This window comes from Coturnix japonica, chromosome 3 (genome assembly GCF_001577835.2).
Source record: "Coturnix japonica isolate 7356 chromosome 3, Coturnix japonica 2.1, whole genome shotgun sequence".
NCBI classification, from domain to species: Eukaryota; Metazoa; Chordata; class Aves; order Galliformes; family Phasianidae; genus Coturnix; species Coturnix japonica.
In genome coordinates this window covers 36,202,355-36,219,127 of record NC_029518.1, presented here as the reverse complement: position 1 = coordinate 36,219,127, position 16,773 = coordinate 36,202,355, and the positions used below count along the sequence as shown (strand labels likewise).

The following is a 16,773-nucleotide window of genomic DNA, read 5'->3' as shown; positions in this document are numbered from 1 at the left end:
AATCAACTACAAGAGCCATTGTTGCAATCATCTTCCTTAAGTCCAACCAGGCTGAAGCAAGCCCTGCCGTGCTTGGAACAGCACTTTCTGGAAGTGGAAACAGGGACAGCATTAGTCTGGAGAAGATCAGATCTAACTGGGTCATGGTAGGGGACGTGCCTTAACCACGTATTTTCAGGTAACTATTGCCAGAGTAAACTCACCCAATGGAAAACAGCTTTGAAAATAAGGATTTCCTCAAAGCTATCATATTAAATACAGATTCTCTTTTCTTAAATACAAATACACATTCATGTACACGCGCTTTTATAACAGGAACAATTACAAACCAACCAAGCTTCAGGCAGATCCTTTGGTTTTGCTTAATTGCATCAACCACCACACAAACGTCTATAAAGCATTCTTCTTTATTTAAGTTAAACAATTTTTCAAGGATGGTTTCCATCTATAAAATGAACAAAGTACAAGCTCTGTACAGCAGACTTTTTAAACCAACTGAAAAACAAAAAACAGTTTCCAAACTAAGTTTTGAAAATCTGCAAAACAAACAATATCACCATTCTCGCTCTGAAGACGGTAAGAAAAGTTCTCAGAAGACTCCAACACAATTTGCTTCGAGGGCTCTTAATTTACCTTTCGCATGGGCCGATTTCCTAAAATCTTTTAAGCATTTTAAAATCACAGTCATTACCTTTGGCACACCGTCATGTAAACATAACAAAAGGATAACACTTCTTCTGTCTGTTCTCTCAAAGAAAAGTAACGCTGTCTTTTAACATACAGCTCCTCTACTAAAGCCCCTATGCACAGCATCCACGGGGAGTTAGTGAAAAGATTCCTACTTTATATGATACCAGTTGGCATTAAAGACTTAAGAGGTGGAATACAGATTTTTTTTTTCCCCTTCCAATTCTACCTCAGACTTAAGAGGTCAATGCTCAGAGCTGCAACTTCTGATCTCAGTTGAGCACTGTTTACTATGATCGAAGTTACAAGTGGAAATAACCATGGTAGAAGCCGAGTGCTTTCTCCTAAATTCTGCTTCCCCAAAACTTCAAGAACTGGTTTGCTGCTGAGCCCACATTTCAGCTTTTATTCTCCTGAATAATCAGAAACCTACTTCTATGTTATGAGTCATGTTCTTCAAGTTCTCAGCTAGGTTAAAAGGCTACAGGTGGGGAGAGACAAAAAGATGGAAACTAGTTTACCTCCTGCATGGCCTCTAAAACAGGCTAGATTTGGACAAAATAGACTGTTAACAACCAAAAAAAAGAAAGAAAAAAACATTAATTACCCACATATTAAAAAACAAAAAGTCAGATGGATGAGAGAAGTTGGATTTAATGTCTACATCCAAAAGTTACGCAGATACTTGCAGGTCATAGCTTCAGAGACACAAGATATTTGTGGCACACTGACATAATTAGAGCCATTTTGACCAGATACCACCCCTATACCTAACGTATAGATGCAGCCAAAGGAAGCAGAAGAATAAGGAGCTACTCTACCTCCAGAAATAAAGAAAGGGGACTGTACTGGAGTTGTACAGTACAGCAGATGCTTTTCATCTCCTTGCAACCAACACTTACATTTCTCCCCAAGATCCATATCTTACCAAAACCACTTCCTGGCACTGCATGCCTGCACTATTTCTTTTTTTCACCTCCCACAAATGCTGTGTCACTTATCAGTGCTGAAACTACTCACTTTTCATTTTAAAAGGTCATTCAAGCATTTATTTATTTTAATTTAAAAAAAAAGTACATAGTCTATGCAAACATAAGAAAGTACAGGTCAAAGTTGATTTAACTTTGACAGTGTTGTTTTAATATAAAAATGACATCAGCTGAATTGAAGCTGTAAAACTCATGGGCTCTATGGTGAAAAACACCACATAGGATCTGCTGGTATCCAGACTGATTCCCAGAGCCGAACCTGAATCCACCCAAAAGCCCCGTATAATGAAACGAAACAAATGAAAGCAAGAAAATTCCCCAGTAGCAGGCCTATAAATTAAGTAAGTGCAATTCAGAGATATTACCTAACTGCTCATCCTTGCAAATCAAAATTCAGACCTCGTGCTGTCAACAGTGACGCCCCCTTCCATTTTACTCTCAGAACTCAAGGGGAGTTTGAGACGAGGGAATTTTTTGTGATGAAGGCCCAGAATAACATTGTGCTGAACCCACATGGCTGCATCTGTGCAAGATCTGCACCGTTTGTACAATCTGGTAATGAAGAGGAATATTTCAGGACATAATGTTACAGAAATCATCAACACAAATATCAAGTACAAGATTAACGATATCCAGAGCACATGTAATGAATTTCCAAGCTGGAAGAAACAATCCGAGCAATCATCTGTGCAGATGCATTGGCTTATTCTGCTATTTTCTTTCTCCTCCTGAGTTTCATGATCTCCAGTGAGGGTGAAGCTTCAAGAAGTAGATCCAGTTTGCAAAGCAAAAGCATCCAGTGTTAGCACGGACATCATACTCGGCAGCACAAAATCCACACCTTCATTAAGATTCACTCTCCTAGCATTCCGATCCAATTTCTGGTTAAACATACGTCAACGACTTCGTTGATAATTATAGGGCGATGAAAATTGATATAAATCATTGGGAGCTGGCAATATATATGTTTTATATATTTATATTTAGAGTCCATCATAGAAAAGTTCATATTCAAATTACCAAGTACACACAGGAAAAAAAAAATAAAACAAAAACCAACAAAAAACGTTCAAAATGACACTTCTGTTTTTGGAAACAACAAACAATGCATTTCTATGTAAATGGAGATTTCAAATGACCTTCTCCTGGCAATTTTCCCACCCTCCCTCCCAGACCCTGTTCCCCACAGGCGTTTTTCAAGATCCGTTTGCTATCATACATCGGTTGTTCCTAGAGTTAAAGTTATCTGCTGTGCAAGTACGTAACTGAAGACAGAAAGGAACTGTTAAAGTCTTCACACCGAGAAGGAGCTGTGCTGCAGCCAAGCTCAGTGAAATCTTTGCAGTGCTCCGAGTCCACCGGTTCCCTGGCGTCCGCTTCAGCACTCTCCTACTTTCAGATAAAGATGGAATACTGAGGTATATAAGTTCCGTGGAAAGTTTTAAGAAATACATCAGTAATTCAATCAAAACTTTGCCCGATGTCTATGAGTTGAAACAGCATTTTTGCTCATAAGTTCTACTGCTGCAGATTAAGTGTGAATTTCCACTGTTGTGATAAGGAAGGACTGCAAATCTCAACAGTGAGACCACCATTTTTGGCGTTTCGGCTGTCTAGACAGAGGTTGCTGCCAACGTGCCTCAGTTTAGAGTTGCTTTCAATTTGTTCCCATTTCTGGAAGAGAGAATAAAGTTATTAAGCCTTAAAAATAAAGAAAAATTTGCATTCTATATCCCATAAATTGAAATCTTCATGTGCTTTCCTGGCTTGTGCTTAGGAGAGATGCGTATACTGCAGTAATGCAGCTTAGACAATCCTTGATTAAGGGTATGTACATTATAGAAAGCCTTGCCAAAGCAACCTTTCTTTCAGCTAATGCACTGCACGAGATATAGAATACACCAAACCATTTTCCTCTGCTTCAGCACTTCTCAAATATGCTGTCACACCATATTTGACTTTCCAATGCCTTCAGTTTGAGGAAGAAAGTAAGTCACAGAACCCATCCACAATATCACCACTACTACTACAGTTCAGAACATAAAGAAATGAGAAGTACAGTCACCAAAGGTGAGCTTGGAGGAATCTAGAAATCAGCCAGATGCCTTTCAGTTACAAAGACACCAACTGGTTGGTCTGTGCTGCCAGAAGCACTGTTGCCCAAGGTGATGCCAAGGACAGGCAGAGTAAATACAAAACATAAGATGTGAAAAGACTTTCTGCTGTATTTCCTTTGAATTCTGCCTTTAAGCCTTATCAGGAAAATATCACCTCCTTGGTTTCTTTATCTGAAAAGCGGCAAGAATGATTTTTCTTCATCAAGACATCAACATCTTAGGCAAATATTTGCAAATACTGAAATACGGAAACAAGGAAGGGAACAAAAAAAAATCAGAACCGATGACTTAGCAGAAACAGATCAGTTACATGACAACTGACAACAACAAAAAGATGATATAAGTCTGCAAACACGATTTTCCTCAGGCGTGGGGGATGGATGAAGTAGCACTGCTGCATTAATAAGGAGCCTAGCAATGGAGTCTAGTACTGTTATAAACAGGTCACGGCTGAAAAGAAGAAAGGAAAGCTAACCCACCCTCCTGAGACCGACTACATTATCTTCAAACTTCGCTGAAGGCCTTTCAAATACACATCATGAAACACATATTTTATTTCAGAAAATGGACGAGATGGTTGAAGACTGCCACACATCAGTGCTGCTGGGTGAAGCCTTTATATCAGGCCAATTTGGAGATAACAGCTCTATACGTTATTCTACGATTGTCACTGGTTTATAAAAAGGAAAGGTCAATATACAAGATTATTCTTGCTGCTCTGCAGGATGTCGCGTATCCAAATTTTATGTATGCAAAGAATGATGCAGAGCAAAGAGTACAGTCTTTAGAACAGAATACAGACACCAGTGTGGGCTCTTGCGCTCTCACTCACAACCCTTGTTTTCCCACTATCCATAGAGTGCACTCAGGACATACTGACCTGTCTGCTGTCATTCTCCCTGCAGCCCTGAAGTTTTATTAGTGAACCAGGCGCTCTGTCCACAACAGTAAGGCACAAATCCATATGTTTCACCGACTTGTCCTTTGTTAAGGCCCACTCCTAGGAAAAGGAAGTAAAATATAAGAGCAGTATACAAAACCAGTCATACTTAGCTATGCACGAGGTGCACCTGCCATGTCTGCATCCATAACACAGGTTAAACTCCTGTGAATGGCTCAGTAAGAGCATTAGAACAATTTATTGTTTTCCGACAGAGAAGGGGATGAGAAAAATGGTACATTTCAAACAGTAATTTCATTTATCCAGTGGCCCCAAATTGACGCCAGGCTGGGCTGGCTGACTGCTCCCTCTACTGTCTTTATTGAGGTACAACGGGAAGTCACAGTTCCGCAAGTTTAGGGTCAGCCTTTAAGGCAAGTTATCTAATAAGCTACATTTTTTATGTATCTACCTATAGCTATGTAGGTTATACATAACTTTTGCATTACATATATGAAAAAAAGCAAGCTTGGTCTGCAATGCCACCAGTCACCCTATCCACACACTAGGTAATGCACGCGTGTCGTTAGGGAAAACAGTTCCTAATGATAGAGGTCACCAGAAAGCAGAACACAAGGCAGCCAAGCTCAGAGATAACGGGAGAATGAGACTTTCATCCTGAAGTGTACAATAGAATTTTCTTTAAATGCATATAAGCAAGCAGTTTCTTAAATGATGAGCAAAGAAAAGCTGTTCTGTACGCACCACTGCCCAGCTGGTTTTACCTCAGTGTCCTCCTACCTGATCCTGCCCTAATGTTCAGACTGCACGCCTGTCACCCTAAAGTTTGGTATCCAGGATCCAGATTGGTCTCTGTGTGTCTCATTATCCCTTGAGAAAAGAAGTTTATCTCCTTTCTCACTAGATCCACACTGTCTAACTCTTACTCATTGCTACTTAAAAAGGAAAAATTAACTTCACTCCAGTGAGCTCAAAGGAATCAGGGTTGTGTAACACAAGAACCTAGATATACTAGCTCAAGTCTGGCTATATTTAGTGTTATTTTGTAAGCAGTGAGAGTTTCAGAAAGAAATTAGATGCCTAGTCCCATCCAATTTTTCAGCTTATTTTCTGGTACTGTAACTGATGTTCAGCTTGCACGATCACTTAAACCCAGTAGATTTAACAGTGATTAAATTCCTTTGAGAGCAGATGCTCAGGAAACAATTAGAACTTCTCTCCAATGTGATTACCAGTAATCACCATCGTACAGGAAGCGAGCCCGGTAGCACATCATTAGATGGACACCATATTATGCAACCACTAAAATAATAACAACTGACTATGCAAAACAAAAAAGAAAAACAAATCTGCATATCCCTTTTTTTGCCTTCCAAAACAAAAAGCTGAAAGCTTTTCCTTTTGCTCTCAGTGCATCTTTTTTTTCACTACATTCAGACTGGATACTAGGAAAAGGTTCTGCACCAGCAGGCGGTGGGCATGGAATGGGCTGCCCAGGGCAGCAGGCATGGCTGCAAAAGGAAGTCAAAGCCTTGAAGATACCGATTTTTACATCCTTATCCTTCCATAAGAAGACACGAAGAGGCCCAGACAAACCAGCCACCAGCTCATCTAAAAGCAAAAGCTACAGCTTCACACAACTTCCAGGCTCTGCAGCTGGAAATATCTATGTGAAGGCCCTTCATAGTGTAAAACAGAATGTACAGGTGCTTCAGATTTGGACGATAGAAGGACTGAACGAAGCCTGCACGTATCTATAAAGAATATACAGGATAACCAGAAAATACCAAAACTTCTGCACCAAGGCAATTCTTTGGCACAGTTATCCTTTCTTCTGAAAAAATACAATAAAATAAAACCCTGTGCTGTTCTGAAGACACATTCATTTTCAGAAAGATAAAATGCCTTCCCAATTATATTCCCTTTAATGATATGGAAGACACATCTCAGATGTACAATGGCAATTCAAATCAACATCATACACTGCCTGAAATAACTTACTTATGTTAGGCTTTATCTGATTATAGGGTTTTCCCCTTCTAATCTAAATCAGAGCATAAAATCCTGATACAATCATTCTTTCAATAGTAGATCTGCAGTTGGTCAGGCTTCTGATTTAACATGTACATTTGATTATTAGCTTTAAATTTATTACATTTATAATCACGTTCATTCTGAAATGTTTAGTAACCACACAAAACAGTGAGTACATACGCACATACTTTGTCAATAACTGCATAATTAGGTTCTTTACAATAATGTCGCCATCTACAGATGTGACATATTTCCAAGTAAAAGTAGGATCAGATACATTTTGTTGGAACACTGCCTTTACTGGGAGCAAATAGGAGACAAAGTTTAGACACCTCTGTTTTCTGGAAGAGCTGAACAGAAATCTGAGCCTTTTTTTACATGCCACTACCACAAACTGGAAATTACTTAATACGGCATCACAGTAAAGCGCTCTTCTGATTTTGCTGACCTTAGGCCACATGCTCAACAATCCATATCTTTGCTTAGGAAAACTTCCTCCAAAATCAAATGTACCAATTAACGGATTAAAGTTTTTTATGAAAGCCTAAAACTCCTGGGAAAGATTACTGGCCTCTAGAATAAAAATAAATACTAATAGACAAAAAGGAGAAGGTAACCTGATTGTACTGAACAAACCTCTCTGCTCAGATTCTAACCCTGAAAATGCAAAACTGCCTTTGAGGGAGAAANACTGCCTAAATAAGTGATTTGTTCATCTGAGTTTGCATAGCTATCGCCATCACACAGTAAATGGTTGAGTTAGTTTCAATTTATTTTTAAATACTAAGACCACATATGTTGGGGAAAAAAACAAACAAAAATCATACAGACCTGGTTTCCTCCGGCATTATGACATTCATAAACTCCAACAACACCATCTGCAAAATGGCCCAACGTATCAAGGCAATTGGTACCCTGCTGCAAAGCCCCAAAAGCTATATCCTGATGATCAGGTACCCTAAAATAAAACCAGAAATATCTACCTCAATCAGTTTATCTTTGATATTTCTTTTAGCTCCTCACCAAGTATTTTTAAGATGAGAGATATGAGTGATAACTACTCTTTGGAAATTCCAATCATCTTTTGAAGATAGAAGACAAATTTCTGATCAGTAACTGATCAAACACAAACCTGCAAGCTTAGGACAAAAATAGGAAACAAGGATGAACCTACAAACTCAGCATAACGACCAAATTAAAGGTGACAACATCATTATTTGAGGTCACTCATATCTTCATGCTATCAGTTCAGATAAGCAAACCTTGTTTTTTTTCCAGGCAAGCCATCAGAAATGTTCTACTTTTGTCCCAAACTGCTTTTTACTGAAATGTTAGTAATTGGGGTTGAAGGAGAAAAAAAAAAAAGTGTTTTACTCATACTTATTTTTAAACAGTTGCAAATAAAGTGAAATTCATATAGTCTGGAAGAACATGGGCAAACACATTCAGAGTACCCTTGTAGGGCAGAAAGACCATAAGTTCATATTAAACAGAAAAGCAAGGGCACACAAACTCCTTTTAAAACTTGACTATAATAAGAACATAATAATTCAACCCAGCAGAATGAGCACAAGGGAGGTGACACAGTATAAGATAACATTACACCCCAGTAATGCTTATTGTAGCATATTTCCCAAGAAAAATTGCAAGCCATATTTCTTCTGATAAATTAAACATAAATAAATACCCTCTGGCACTTTTAATAAGAGAAATACAGAATAACTTTCCTCCTCAGCACTACCCTGGTTCATGAGACTCTTTAGCACATGTGGTTTTGTACAACATATATCAAGGCTGAAATGGCTGATGCTCTTGCATTCCAAGCCTGTATTCCATTACTAACAACACAACTTCATTGACGCAGTGTCCTCAGCAAGTATTCCTATGAATCACACACACAGTATCTCACGATTGTGCAACCAATATTATGTCAACAGAAGACAAAGTAGCTTACAGAGTCAGATACCAAAGCAGCAGGGTTGGAACTAGAAGGTCTTTCACATCCCTTTTAACTCAAGACACTGTGATTTTGTGACCCAATAGACATACCTACTAACAAATTACTGAACACAAATCTTATCATTTAAGAAGTGCTAAAAATGCTTCTTTGAGGATTTTTCATCAGTTGGAATGCATTCTACAGCAAAAATTATCCCTTTCTATCATGTATTATGTCAGTGCTGTAAGCACTTTCTCACTCAGCTAGTCATATGCCTTGGTGAAGGCAAAACTCCAAAAGGGAAGACAACAGGATAGAGAACAATGCACCCTCAAGCAAAAAAAGCCAATGTAGAAGACCAGCTTCAGGCTCAAATGAGTCCAGGGCTTTGGATGCTGTTCTCTGAAATACTGCAACTACAGCTGCAATTCCATGTAAGTGGAAAAGAAGACCACCTAAATAAAATGGATTTTTAGGAATTAGAACAAAACAATATCAAAAGCAAATAAAGCCACAATTATATTTTACTTCCAAGAGAGGGGAAAGATAAACCAGTGATTTCAGAAGACAAACCAAAACTCCACATCATCCCCGATTCAGATGAAACTCACCGTAACTCAGGATAAACATTTTCAAGATACCACTTGAAGGGTTTACAGCTGAGTCTTTTTCTGAGTTCCATTCGGCTTTGAATACTAGAAAGGGGAAATGAAGAATGATTTTCAAGGTCTGGATGCCGTATTTGTATGCATTAATGAATATAAACAAAACCCAGGTTTCTCAGAGGATCTACATCTTAAGGAGATAAGTGTCATCACTACTTACACCTCAGAAGCCACTGTTTTTTGAAGGAGGAGGAAGAAGTAATTGTGACTTACTTGCCATAAGGTACATTCCTGGCTGAAGGCACTGCTGCATAATAGAAATTCTTGTACTCATCCATCCAGACTTCTGCTGCCCTGCGTGTATTTCTAGGGACAATCATATGAAAAGAAAAAAAAAGTTATATTTTCCCCCAACTGCAATTAAACAATGTAATTTATTCTTGGTTTGATTTTAATCCTTCTTAGTACTACATCATCAGCTGCCTCAAGCCAGGCAGAAGATTTCCTATTAAAGGCCCAAGTAACAGAAAATCATTAGAAAAAAAATCACATGACTGAAATCAATAAATTTAGAACTAATGCCTTTCCCACACTCTTTGCTGCTTCATATTTTCATCTGGAATTTAATATACGTCCTGAAATTCTTTCTGTAAGCTTCAGGGAACGTTGTTGGTTTTGCTGTTTAATACAATTTGACAGACCAAATTCAGTGAGTCTTCACCTGAATAAGCAAACTAATTGGAAACACGAAATCTCAACAATTGGCAATATTTAATGATGTATTTCACCTTGCTGAAAACAGATATGCTAACTTCAGCAACACATTTTCAGCCCGCATCTTACTATTACCAGCATAGCACTCAACATTCCAAGAAGACATAAGCTGTCGTGACATTCAAAGCTATGAAGCAAACAAGTCTACCATAACAGAGGAGGCAGTGCTTAGAAAATGTTTCAATACTTGAAGATTCAGAGATCAATTACTGCAGTAAATGTAAAGGGAAAAAAAAAGCTAAGCAGGATTATTTGCCTCAAATCAAATGGCTGACTAAAATTTCTGCATTTAGGCAACCCATGTGTTTACAGCTCCCTTTGGACTGTGAGATTATAAGGTGTTTTTTTCCCCGTCTCCTGGCTTCCATGTAAAACTCATCTCCTTCTATTGTTTGTAATTTCATTGAATTACTTCCCTTGCAACTGTCATGCTCTAAAGCTTATTTTACATTTGGCAGTAAGTTCAGTCTTAAGCAGCCAGAGTAAATGCAGTCAGCCAGCAACTTCTTGGTATGATTCTTTCCAAATTAGAAGGCAGAAATAGGCAGGACAATTTCAGTTCTTCTTGCAAGTTGCTGAGAGGAGGAGATGGGGAAAGAGAAAAAAAATAAAAACAAAAAAACACAAGGCAGACTTCAATCATTTGCTGTTTGAGGACCAATATTTTCCTTGCAAAGATTCCTTTGTTTGTGGTTTGTGTTTTTTTGGTAAGCAAAAGCCCATTCAATCCAGATCAGACTATTTCAGTTCAAATTCATTTGGAGTCTGTCAGGCCTTAATGACTGTCACTCAGCAGTCAGCTTGGCTATCTATTCACAGGCTAAACCAGTTTTGGTGGTGGGAGAGGTACTAATTGGTTTTCCAGGGGGTTTAACAACTCAAAAGGCACTTCCAAGGCCAGTATGCATCTCTGCATCACACTTTTACACAACCAAAGATTAAGAACTCAGACACAGTGCAGTATGGATATGGAAACAGTATAGATGCTGAGAACTGCTCAAATCTGTAAGACCCCAAAGCAGCCAGAGTACTGAGGAACACAGGGTAGGGAACACTCAGCACTTAGATTAAACCACAAATGATGAAACTTCGCATCATGCCATCAGAGATAGTTTTGCACACACCAGACTAGGTTCTGTAAGGTTTATTAACTCAGATGAAATTGTGTTTTAAAGCAGATGGCCTTCAAGCAGTAAAGCATATATATTTGCAAAGCAAACCTAATCTAATACATCCTGCTAGAAGCAAACTGCATCTGCCCACACCACACAGCCAGGATGTCACCCCTTTTCTCCTCTTGTGCCACACGACTCCCAGTCTCTCATCCAGGATCGATTTGTTTTGGCTGCCCAAAGGCAGGGCATACTGGCTAGTCAGCTAAAAATAGGATGCTTACCCACAGCACTCCAGAACAAATTACATACAGTCAAGGGACAGATGATTGTATAAGCTAATGAGTCCCAACTGCACAAGCACTGATTCCACGCACCAAATTTTTTTGGCACCATGGCTCCACATATTTGATAATGTCTGCACTATGAGGGTATCCTGTTACCTTGGGTTTCATATTCTCTCATTGCTAAAAATACATATTTTTTTTTTAAGGGAATTTTGTTATATTAGTTTGACACACAAGGCAGCTGTCTGAGAAAGAAACAACCTTCAACTAAAATCAAGGTTGGCAAGTTGCTGTAAAACGATATATAAGTTTTCTAGGTCAATTGAAAAATAATTCCAATGAAACAAAGAACTTTAATGGCGTATCAGAATTTGAGACAGCTGGACAGTCAAGGACAATGGCAATAAACCACTTGCAGAGAAAGATAGATCTGGATAGAGGGGATGCAAGTGCCCAAGATGAAAGTTCACAGGCTTTACTTGTCCTCATCATTCAGGTGCAGGTGGTATCTCTTTTCAAAGTCATTTTGAACACAAATAACAGGAAAACAAAACGTATCCAAAAAAAATCTGTCACAGTAGCTGACGGGAAATTTGAGTGATTAAATCACAGCGATTATTTGACTTAATAACAACAAAATCTAAAAGCTGCCATCCCAATATAAATGCAGAATCTTCAACCACTGTAAATGATACATTTGTGATGCATGCTCTAATCTAGCATGTGCAAAGCCAGCCCCTTTTCTTGCTCTTCAGATGAGTTATGTGTAAGTACCTACTTAATAGCACAAGAAAAGAGGCATCTTGTCAACAGACTGACAGAAAAGCTGCAGAGAATTAGGAAAAATGCACAACTTGATTTATTTATTGAGCGCAATCCTGGTTGTGAAATCATAATATTGTAATATAATAATGTAATAATATTTATAATAATCATAACCTATGTAATTCTGTTATAATACTGTCTCTTCCTAGACTTATGTAATAGTTCAGTTGTTCCTTCTACCCTACTGACATACATAAATAGAAGAGGTTCAGGTTGGGTGTAAGGAAAAGGTCACAGTCCCAATCCTGCTGGAGTTCAAGAAGCATATGGATGATGCTTAGAAATATGGTTTGAGTTTTGGGTAGTTTTAAGTGGAGCTGGAAGCTGGGACTCAACAATCCTTGTGAGTCCCTTTCAGCTTGGGATATTCTAGGATTCTCTATTAGTATAGAGATGTAGCATCTTAAGAGAGGGTACTTCATTATTAGTTTTTGTTCATTTTTACTGAACACATAGAATTCAAATCATAGGGTACCAAGAAAATCTCTACTATGACTACTAGAAGAAGCAACGACAGTGACTTTATTTTACCAGGCTACTAAATTGATTAGTGTGGCATTGCTGGCATAACTTATGCGGAAGAACTCTTACTAGTGCTGTTTCTTAGGTTTACACAAAAAGCATTTTAATCACGTTATGAGAAAAGAAGATACAATGAAGAATTAAGCATCCAACAGCCTGGTATAAATGCCAGAATTAGCCTACAGGATCACTTGTATATCTCATACTGGTTCTGTAAGGACAAAAATAAAGCGAATTCCTAACGTACTGTATTCTGGGTCTTAGAGAATAACGAAATTGTTTCTAAAAAAATGAAGATGTAAGGGACTGTGTGGGTGCTTCTTTTAAAGAAAAGGTCCCTAAAATTAAATTACTGCCACCTGCTGATCATTTGAAGAAATTCAAAATATCACTATTTAGCTGAAGATCAGCTTAAGAGTTACCTTGCAAATACAGTACCACTCCCACCAGGAAACGTGTACGGATGTTGCTTGCGGAATACGTGACCCACCCTGCTGCAAGGGATGATTTCTAGGCTCCCACCACATTGCCAAACTCGGAATGAGATCTCTGCAGTGAAAACATAAAAGACCAACATCAAAAATACGTCACAAAATACTGTAATTGTGTACGATTGTTTTTAAACAAAGAAACCGGTAATTGTTGAGAAGATCAATAAGATCGATTTCTGAGAAAATCTGGGATAAAACCAAGGCATATTTTAGTTTATTATTCTCCAAACTCAGAAGAAATGACTGCATTAGCTTAGAAGCAAAACTGCACGCCTTCTCTCATCTGAGCAATACTCACAAATGATGCTGAAATTTGCCAGAATAAGTAAACTTTGTGTGTTCTATTGCTGTGATTTATCTAAATGATAAATAACAGTAGATTAATTTAGCATAAATTATCTAATCTATAATTTAAAAAAAAAATCAGCTGAAGATTAATAAGAATGCCAAGCAAATTCAAGGTAAGATAAAATAACAGATTTGAGCTCCTGGCTTGAAGTACTGGTAGTGAAAAGAGTTATGCCAAGCCAATCTCAATCTGAACACAGAGTAGAGTATCAGCTTATATAAACCAATGGCTATGGACACTACTCCTCTAAACCAATCTAGCAAGCTAACTGCGGTAGTGAAGATAAGGTCTAGATATCTACTGCATGTTTCTCAGCTTAGACCTCTGACAGCAGAAGTCACCCAGTGCAAGACCTAGAACTTGTCTTCATTCATGAGAAGTAAGTACAAGGGTGCTTGCAGTGTTTAAACAATGTTTAAACATTGATGTATTTCCCTTTTTTAGTCTAGCAGCTGCAACAGGTCACCATCTCCTACCCTTAGGCTGCTCATCATCATTCAGTATCTTTCCATAGATTAAAGATAAAAAAATAAGCAACTGTAATGCAAAGTCACATTCTACTTTTCAAACAATACTAAGTGCTATTCTTCTTCCAAAAGCCCTCCTCTTACATATATAAATAAAAAGGCTTCAAACGTCATTATTTCAAAACTTAAAGCAGGAAAACCTAAAGGTTAGCAGCAAGCATGTCCTCTCAATCATAGAATCCTTAGATTTGGAAGAGACCTCTAAAGGCCATCTAGTCCAGCTCCCCTGCAATGAACAGGGAGATGCACAGCCAGATCAGGTTGCCCAGGGCCTGATCCAGCCTTGCCTGTAAAGTCTCCAGGTATGGGGCATCCACTACCTCTCTAAGCAACTGGAGCCAGTGCCTCGGTGTAAAATAACTTTTCCTTATACCTAACCTAAATCTGCCCTCTTTTAAGCCTGAAACCACTTCCCCTTGTTCTATCACCACAGACTCTGATAAAGAGACACCACAGACTCTGATAAAGAGTCTGTCCCCTTCTTCCCTGTAGCTCCCTTTTGACTGGTCTGACCAGAGGAAGAATAGGCACTGTCATTTCAGACTAAGACAAGGCAAGTTAACTGCTTTTCTTCTGGATGATCTTTGCTCTTTGCAAGAATTCTTTCTAATTTTACTTCAGTAAAAATTTCTGTTGAATCAAGGCCAGTTAGTCATATTCATGAAGTCTAGATAATCAACACAGTCCAATCTGCAGACATTCAGTCTTAAAAAAAAAAATATTAATGACAACAGCACTATCTCTGGCAGTAACGTATGGCCTTGATATTACAGCTAAATTAACATGGGAGGATAGGCAAATGACTTTTAAAAGCAACTGAACATGGCATTCTCACCACACATTTTTCACAGCACTGACTTGATTCTTATCTCTTATTTTGTGCTAAGAACGACAAAAATTGGGCACTACAATAAATGACTGTTCAGTGTCTCTATTAAACTAGCAAAAAAAAAAAGTGCTGTTATGTAGTGCTTTTGTTAAAATGATGGATTTTGAATGCTACATCCAAAACATCAATACCATCTTCATTAATGATCTGGATGATGGTGTACAGTGCATCCTTAGATTTGCAGATGACATGAAACTGGAGTGAGCGTCTGATTCGGAGGGACCTTGACAGGCTGGAAAAGTATCACACAAAGTTCAATGAGGACAAGTGCAGAGTCCTGCACCTGGGAAGGAACAACCCCAGGCACCAGTACATGCTGGGGGCCACCCAGCTGGAAAGCAGGATCTATAAAATAGGACCTGGGGGTTCTGGTGGATATCAAGGTGAACACAAGGCAGAGGCATGCTCTTGCTCCTAGTAAGGCTAATAGTATTCTGAGCTTCCTTAGGCAAATCACCACCAACAACTTGAGAGCAGTGACCTGTCCCCTCTACTTAAGATTGGCAATGCCACACCTAGAATACTGTAAAGAGTTCTGGGCCAGCCAGTAAAAGAGACATGGATGTAACTTCAAGAATCTAACAAAGGGATGGAGGGACTGGAGCATCTCTCTCTTGAGGAGAGCCTGCAAGAGCTCAGGATTTACACTACAGGATTTACATTAGGCACAATACTGCAAGCAGATGCACCTATTATATGAGTATAGTTGAACCTGTACTGATGTGAAGAACTGCTCTGTACACGCCCACAAGAAAATGCAAATTTAAATGAAGTATGTTTAGATCTATTTTACAATTCCACCTAGAAGATTATTTGCATGTAACATCAACTGACTGATGGAGCGATATGCCTGAGAATAAAGAGGCTGTACAAATACGCATATTAGATTTTTGAACCACACATCACAGATTTCCACTATCCGGTGCATGTGATCTATCAGTAATTAAATCATATGCCATGCAATTCTTATTCATTTCCAGTTAACCTGGCAGCTATGAACAAATAATTAGCTGTCTGCTCTGATAGACCTTGCATTTTCAGGGAGCAGAGAAGATGCACCCCAAAGGCTCCATCTCCCCTCCCTCCCTCTGCGGAAAAGAGAAAACTGAAAGCAACAGAGGAAACAAAAAGCTTTTTGCTTGCCATCTTTTCACACTGAGTAATGAGCTGTTGCTTGTGCCATTTATTACTATAAAATCCTCAATTATCAAAGCATACGAGCAGTTGCTAAGTTTACAGGGGGAAAAAAAAGAGCGATTCAAGTACATGCTTACAGCTAATCAGATATTTAAGTGCTGTGGTGTCAGAAGAGGTTCTCAGAGGATAAAAGTATTGCTGCAGTAAATTTATTCAATGACTTTCCAGAACATTTTAAAACATGAAAAACAATGATGATGTTCGAAATTAATACAATTTAGCCACATGCAGCCAAATAGCAAGGGGAGTAAAATCCAGAGAAAGTAATTGCTCAGAATACATAACAGTGAGCTCTGCACAGGAAAGACAAAGGACACTGTAAGGATGAATGTCCACCATTCCTGTTCCTTATGTGAGCGTTAAGCAAATACCTCTCTGTATTTATAGGTGTACCAGATAAAACAGACACTTTCTTGTAGGCAACATGTGCCTAATGCAGATATTTCAGCAGCTAAAAACACTCATGAGGTTTTTACAAGTTCAAGGTATTTTAGGATTTCACAACTAGCACAGCAATAGAGGCATTTT

General features: G+C 38.6%; 1 protein-coding gene across 1 annotated transcript in view; it reads right to left on the bottom strand.

Moving 5' to 3' along the window:
• Positions 1–389: 389 nt before the first annotated feature.
• Positions 390–16,773, bottom strand: part of GALNT2 (polypeptide N-acetylgalactosaminyltransferase 2) — an 85,379-nt gene continuing 68,995 nt past the window's right edge. The window contains exons 11-16 of the mRNA XM_015857914.1: positions 13,215–13,341; positions 9,546–9,638; positions 9,279–9,362; positions 7,560–7,686; positions 4,674–4,793; positions 390–3,350 (exon numbers count right to left, since the gene is read on the bottom strand). Of these exons, the coding sequence (XP_015713400.1) occupies positions 3,195–3,350; positions 4,674–4,793; positions 7,560–7,686; positions 9,279–9,362; positions 9,546–9,638; positions 13,215–13,341 (707 nt within the window). The 3' untranslated portion in view covers positions 390–3,194. The remainder of the gene's footprint in view (positions 3,351–4,673; positions 4,794–7,559; positions 7,687–9,278; positions 9,363–9,545; positions 9,639–13,214; positions 13,342–16,773) is intronic.